The following is a 6,866-nucleotide window of genomic DNA, read 5'->3' as shown; positions in this document are numbered from 1 at the left end:
CCCTTCCGACCCTAGAAACTATGAAACTATGAAATTACAATACTAGAACAAAACATTAGAACCAAGCAATCCTAAAAGCAAAGAGTTTTTAAACCTCCATGTTTTCCTCACCTCAAACACAAAACCACTCAAAAATGACTAGATAGAAGAATCAGCAAATTTATCATAGATATTGTCTCTGTAAAAGTAGAATCATAGCAGTAGATAACTTTGTCCCCTTTAATCATTAGTAATCTTGTTTAAAAACCTTCCACTCAAGTAAAAACTCCTGGTTGCCTTCCTATTTCCTCCCCCGCTATTAAATAATATTTGTAAAAGTATAATGAAATTGCAACTCCATAAAAAGATCAGGGAAAACTTCTATTTGGATTTTGTCACTGACTATTTCATGCTGTGAAAAATGAACTGGCTGACACTATTTAGCTGGTCTTGAAAATGTACAATACATAATGACACTTGATTTCTGTTTGAGAGGTCACTAGGTCATTATACTGTTATCAGGTCACACAGAACTGTATTACAACATGGTTTAACCCAGAATTGTCCAACTTCTAAGTGGACAGGGCTCACATGCCCCTGGGACCACACACTACACCACAGCCCTGCTCCCCCCTGCACCACACACACCACATGGACCTCCAATGTACTGCATTACATCACATGCCTCTTGCACTGGCAACACTGCATTGCATGGCAATCCCAGATTTTCCTCAGCCTTCTTCCCAGTCATGAGCTCCCTCAACCCCATGAGGCATGCTGTGCTGCCCTGCTCCCAGTGGTGTGAGCAAGCAGCAGAAGCAGGAGGAAGAGGAAGCTTAGAGACTCCAGTGGAAGCTGCAGGAGATCAGAATGGAGGGAGCAATACTTGGACCAGACCCTCTTAGGGGCTAGATAAGGTCCACAGGTCACTAGTTGGACTGCACTGGTATAACTTCTACAACTGTAAAAGGGGAATGCTAATGGCCTATACACAATGATTTAAAGCTCTTGATTTAGTTCCTAAAAATGTATAGTCACATAACAAAGAAGCAAAATTGAGACTGATGCTACCTTTAGGAAAGCTGAAGGTTGAATGACACAGACTGAACTTTCCTTTTCATCTCCAACATGATATGGAGAAAGGCACAAGGGTGGGACAGAGTGGAAAAGCGTGTAAAGCCAAGGTTTAGATTGTATCTGTTTTTATTTTGCTAGTGATATCAGTTCAGCATCTTTCATTAGCATTACATTTAAAAGAGAAAATGTTCTCTTGCAGTGCTGCAAATTTAAAAGTCTTTTCTTCCTTTATTACAGACTCTCCTTTAAAACTAATGAGTACATGCTTGCATTCATGGGAAAGTAGGCTCCTTACAAAAGAAAGGCATCCAACACTTAAAGGAAGATTTTTCATCACCTCTATTGCTAGTGCTAAATGCCCCTTAAAGAATTTTGATCCACTTTGCCAGATATTTTGACACAGTCTCAGTAATCTTATATTTTCTCCCTCAACTATATTAAGTCAGACATGACATCCAGCCAATTTAACCATTTCCTATATTTCTCTCACAGCAAAGAAGCCTCTGGGACCTGAAAGGCTACTGGTATCTTTCCATCAAAATGTTACTTATTTTTAAACTCAATTTTCTAATTTTGAAATAAAAAAATCCAACAGAAACCATGCTAGCATGGAAGAATGCCTTCCAAGTTAAACATTTATGACACATCACATAAAGAACTAAATGAAAGCCCACATCTGTGTATTACGCTGTCATTTCCACTGCTTACACTATAAATTTAGCAACTGTGCTTGTAAAATTATATAAAGGTAGTTGATTGCATAAAAACAGTGCTATACTACATTGAGATCAAAATAGGGATGTAAGACTGCTAAAAGTATTTTTAAAAAATGAATACAAATCAGTTATTTTCAATGTTCATATAAGAATTCTATTAAAAAATATTGAAGAGTCTGTTGTGTTAGCTTCTAGATTAGAAATTAAAACAAGAATAGTGTTACTCCAGATTGTCCATCTTTCCAGAAATAAATTCACAGAGTTATTGATTTTTCAGTTCTCTCTACTATTATTTCTTAAGGTATTGACATGAAATAGAATCTCTGTAGGAAATAAACTCTGAAATCAGTGTTTATTTCTAAATTAATCACAGAAAAAATGCAATGAGGCTATCAGTACTCAATAAAATAATTTTAAAATTTTTAAATCAATTTGTTATACCATGCAAATATAATAATCCACACACACAAATGTAAAAAAAATTAAGCCATATATTTACTGAGTTATAGTAGAATCCAGTGGTATGGTCATAATACAATCCTGTATTTTCATCATAAACAAATCCAGTTTGTGATACAGCCGCCTCAGCAGCAGCTCTCAAGCTTTCTGCTAATGAACCTTCGGACACCAAAGTACCTTCAGGTTCCTGAAATCAGGGAATAGGAAAAAAAGTCATTTCTTCATAAACAAAGCTTCCACATTTAAAGAAATAATGCTCAGTATAAGAAACTTAACCCCCTCCATTCTCCCTCCCCCCAGAAAAAACAACCTAGTACCATAAGAGAGACACAGAGGATGCAGGTATTCTCCAAGTAAAACAGAACTAAAACCTGACAGCAGCTAAGTCAGTGGTAAAACTCACAGACTTCAGTGGGGCCAGAATTTCATTCAAAGCTTTTCAGTTCTTTTGCCGTCAATTCAAAATAGGCCAAATCAATAAGCAAACAAAAGTCGCCATCTGCAACTCCTTTAGTCACATTCCTAAAGCCAGTATCTGTTTGGTGCTCAATCAAAAAACTATCACCACGAGCGATACACTTTAATGAAGGGCAGACTGGTATCAGCAACTGCTATTGCTATAACACACGAGTAAGAAATCTGTACAAAGCCTTCAGTACTAGACCACTGTAAAAAGCCATCTCATATGGCTAAACTGCACCTTCTAAATCAGCAACAGTTCTACTACCTGTGAATTCTGGATTACGTTTTCTCCATGTACACATTCACTATGTTCTGGGTTATCCACATCTGATTGAATGTCACCACATGCCTGTGGCTCATCTGCAGAATTATGTTTTGGACCTTCACTCCTATGGTCATTCTCCACAGGTAGATCAGATGCATTATCTTGAGGCTCAACGTTGTTATAGTAATTCTGATAATAATAATAATCTGCAGAAAAAAGTTTAAATGACAATTATCAAAGCAATTTTTTAAACGAAATCAACCTAACAACCCTAAGGCATAATTTAAAACTTCATACACACAAGTAATCCAATTGAAATCAATTACTTGGTAATACACACCACTTCGCATTTAACTTGCTTTTGTTAAACAAGTAACTACTTGCTTCAATATGCATATGCAAGTGCTGAATTTTATGTATAATCATATTATTTATTTTTTCCTATTATGGCAAGATCAGGATCTCATTACACTATGCAGCATGCAGAGACATACAGACACAGGGTGGCTATCCTGAAAATCTACAGGAAACCTGGAAATCTAGGAGACAGACAGGCCAAAAGAACCAGACAAACAGCATGTATTTGGAGGATGAAGCAAGCAGAAAAGAAACAGAACTGAATAGGGCTGGGTATTTGACCAGTCATATAAAGTTTGGTCAACTGACTAGTCAAATATCAGTCAGAAATTGGCAAAATTGCAAAAAATGGTCAACTGACAATATTTGACCAGTCAACTGACCAGCTTGCCAACCCTAGAATGAAAGAAACACCTCCGAGTCATCAATTCTATTCCCCTGCTAGTGTTTTTCAGAACTTTATCAAACTCCATCTTATAAACAAAAAGAAAGATTCTCACCCCCCCACACTGTTCCTACTGAAAGGCTCTTCCAGAACTTTACTCCACCGATGACTAAGAACCTTTTAATTTCCAGTCTTGGCTTATTCACGGCCAGTTTATATCCATCTGTTCTTCAGTCAACATTGAAACTTAGTTTAAACAGATTACTTTTCTTCCTCCTTGGGTTGAATTTCTACCCCAACATAACCAATTCTATCCCATTCTCTGATTTTGTTTTGTCAGACCAAACCAGTGCTCTTCTGTGAATCTCCTTTGTAGGATACAATTTCCATTTCTCCAATCACTCTAGGAGGCTTTCTATACCTACTTCAGATATTTATGAAATTACTCTCTCTTGAATAGGGGTAATCAGAATTGTATACAATAATCCAGATAAACTCTCACCATTGCCTTTCACTATGACAGTAATTAATTCCCTATGCCATTAGGAAAGACAACTCCTGACATATCCTAGGCTAACATTTCTTTTTCCATGGCCTCTAATCTCACTGTTACCCCAGTCAACCTGTAACTAATATAAGCAGTTTTTTCTCCTCTTCTGTCACTTCCAGTTGGTAAGCTCCTAGCTTATAACAGAAACAGCCCTTCAGCATGTGAGGCTGAAACTCTAGTAGAGTGCAACACATTTCTGCAATTTATCCAGTTCTTCCTGTATGATACTCCAGTGCTGCTCTGTATTATCATTGGTTTCCAACTCTGTGCTATTAGCAAGATTCACAAGCATCCCCTCCTTAACCATTTCCTGGCTTCACTACTAGTTGTATGTGACATTGTATCAAATGTTTCACTAAAGTCCAAATAAACTAGACCTATTGAAATTTTGCTTGTTTGGAAAATTCTATTCTCTTATCAAAGAAAGATATCAGATCAGCATGGCAAGATTTACCTTGGTAGTCCCTGTTGCATTTTATCCCATTTTTCCATTTACTTTTATATCTTTAATTATTCTTTCCTTCAAAAGTATACATCGTAGCTCAATACTTACCTAATCAACACCAGATAGTAGCAAAGGGTGATTTAAAAAGGAATTTAGAAGACAGCAATTTTTTCAATTTTAGGTGTAGTTTTACACATGAATAGAGGGTAGCATGAAAAAAAAACCTAGATACCAGAGGAAGAAGCAGACAAGCAGACAGAGGCATAACTGGATACTTGAGCAGATGGGTGACAGCAATGTCAACATTGATGGCTGGGCCAGCAGCATGGCTGCTAATATTTTTTGCATGCTCCTTCAGGTTCAGGGCTGGTGCCTATTGCCCCCTTTTCATTGTGCTTCTGTAAGCAGGCCATCAAGTCAACATTAATAGTAGCATAAAGTCAGGAGTCAATTGCCTGATGTATTGAATGATTTGAAAGATGTGTTATACCTGAATAGGCCTTAAAAGTGATGACAAGTTGGTTTGTTTTATTCAGCACAGAAGATAAGCCACATACACATATAAAATATACTTCAAGTTAATAAGAAATGGGAAATAATGATATATTACCATGTCTAAAGTAACTGATTTAGGAATTAAAGGATCTGTTTCTTAAGGGCAATCTCCACTGTCTACCTGATTCTGACCAAGCAGCATGATCTTCTGTCTGTACTTCTACACTAGATGTACCCTTCTCTCTTTTCTTCTTATCATGGATTTCCTTACTGAGCTCTTCAACCTGCAAAAAACCAGTATATTATATTATTATCAAATCCATCCCAGTCATAATTACCTACCTTAAAGAACCTCACTGCCCTCTTTCCTTGTAGAAACTGGAGAGAAATAAATATTTAAGTATTTAATAGCTATTGATACTGATCTCCGTTTCTTGAGACACACTAACAAATATCAAAACAAGAGAGATCATCCTTTTTCCTTGTACAGTTACACTAGTTCAAGGTGTAAAAGTGTACCCTGAAGTGATGCACCTAGGCACAAATAACCCAACTGCACCTACATTATGATGGGTTCTACATTAGCTGCTACCACACAAGAAAGATCTGGGAGTCATTGTAGACAGCTTAGAGCTCAGCAGCCAAAAAGGCAAACAAAATGTTAGGGATTATTAAGAAGAGAATTGCTAACAAACCTGAAAATATCATCATGCCTCTTTATAAATACATTGTGCATCCACACCTTGAATACTGTGCTTGGTTCTGGTCCCCACACCTCAAGAAGGATACAGAAGAACTAGACAAGGTACAGTGAAGGGCAACGAAGTGGTCTGGAGGGGCTTCCATGTGAAGAGAGATTAAAGAGGCCTATTTGATTTAGAAAAGAGATGTTTGAGGCAGACCGCGATAAGGGTTCACAAAATACTAAATGGCAAAGAGAAAGTAAATAGGGATTTATTATTTCCTCTTTCTTACTGTACAAGAACTAGGGGTCACAAAAAGAAACTAGTAGGTAGTATGTTCAAAACTAACAAAAGGAAGTTCTTTTTCACAGAATTTTTAATTAAAGTGTGGAACACATTGTCTCCAGATGTTATGGAAGCTGATAGTTTAGCCAGATTCAAATAGGGATTGGACAACTTATGGGAGGAAAGGAGCATCAGTAGCTATTGAGCACTGGAGTTAGAGATATAGCCCCTGAATCAAAACTTCCTATGTCTTAAAAGTTGGAGGCTGCAAGTGAGAGAGGAACAATGGAAAAAACCTGGTCATGCCCAGTTCACCCTCCCTTTCATCATTCACACTCTGCCACTGTATGATGCAAAGATATACTGGGTAAGATGGACCTATGGTCTGGCCCAGTAGATGGCAGGTCTTACGTTCTATAAAATGTTAATGATCTAAATTAAAAAACAAAACATTCAAACAACCACCTTTCATGTGCTTTATCACCCTAATAATATTAAATTGTGTAGCATGCCATAAAAAATGCAGAGGCATAAGACCGCTATAATGTATATTGCACAAATTTTTATTGGGCAGTCTTCTTTTTTTCCTTTTACTTTCCTTTGTCTTTTGAATTCATTCCCTTCCCTGGATCTGTTTTTCTTTTTGAATAATTTCATAAGCCAAGCTTATGACCCTGGAAATGTTACAAAATTTGCTTGGGACTGATG

The 6,866-nt window shown here is 37.1% G+C and overlaps 1 protein-coding gene across 2 annotated transcripts in view; it reads right to left on the bottom strand.

Moving 5' to 3' along the window:
• Positions 1–6,866, bottom strand: part of AGGF1 (angiogenic factor with G-patch and FHA domains 1) — a 60,573-nt gene that overhangs the window by 50,458 nt on the left and 3,249 nt on the right. For both annotated transcript variants that reach the window (XM_019517728.1, XM_019517727.1), the window contains exons 2-4: positions 5,372–5,474; positions 2,959–3,164; positions 2,272–2,418 (exon numbers count right to left, since the gene is read on the bottom strand). In XM_019517728.1, coding sequence (XP_019373273.1) covers positions 2,272–2,418; positions 2,959–3,164; positions 5,372–5,474 — 456 coding nt within the window. The remainder of the gene's footprint in view (positions 1–2,271; positions 2,419–2,958; positions 3,165–5,371; positions 5,475–6,866) is intronic.

This window comes from Gavialis gangeticus, unplaced genomic scaffold (assembly GCF_001723915.1).
Source record: "Gavialis gangeticus isolate Ggan-Ray unplaced genomic scaffold, GavGan_comp1, whole genome shotgun sequence".
In the NCBI taxonomy this organism is placed as follows: domain Eukaryota; kingdom Metazoa; phylum Chordata; order Crocodylia; family Gavialidae; genus Gavialis; species Gavialis gangeticus.
Note: the sequence above shows the minus strand (reverse complement) of the source record. Positions and strands in the feature narration are given on the sequence as shown.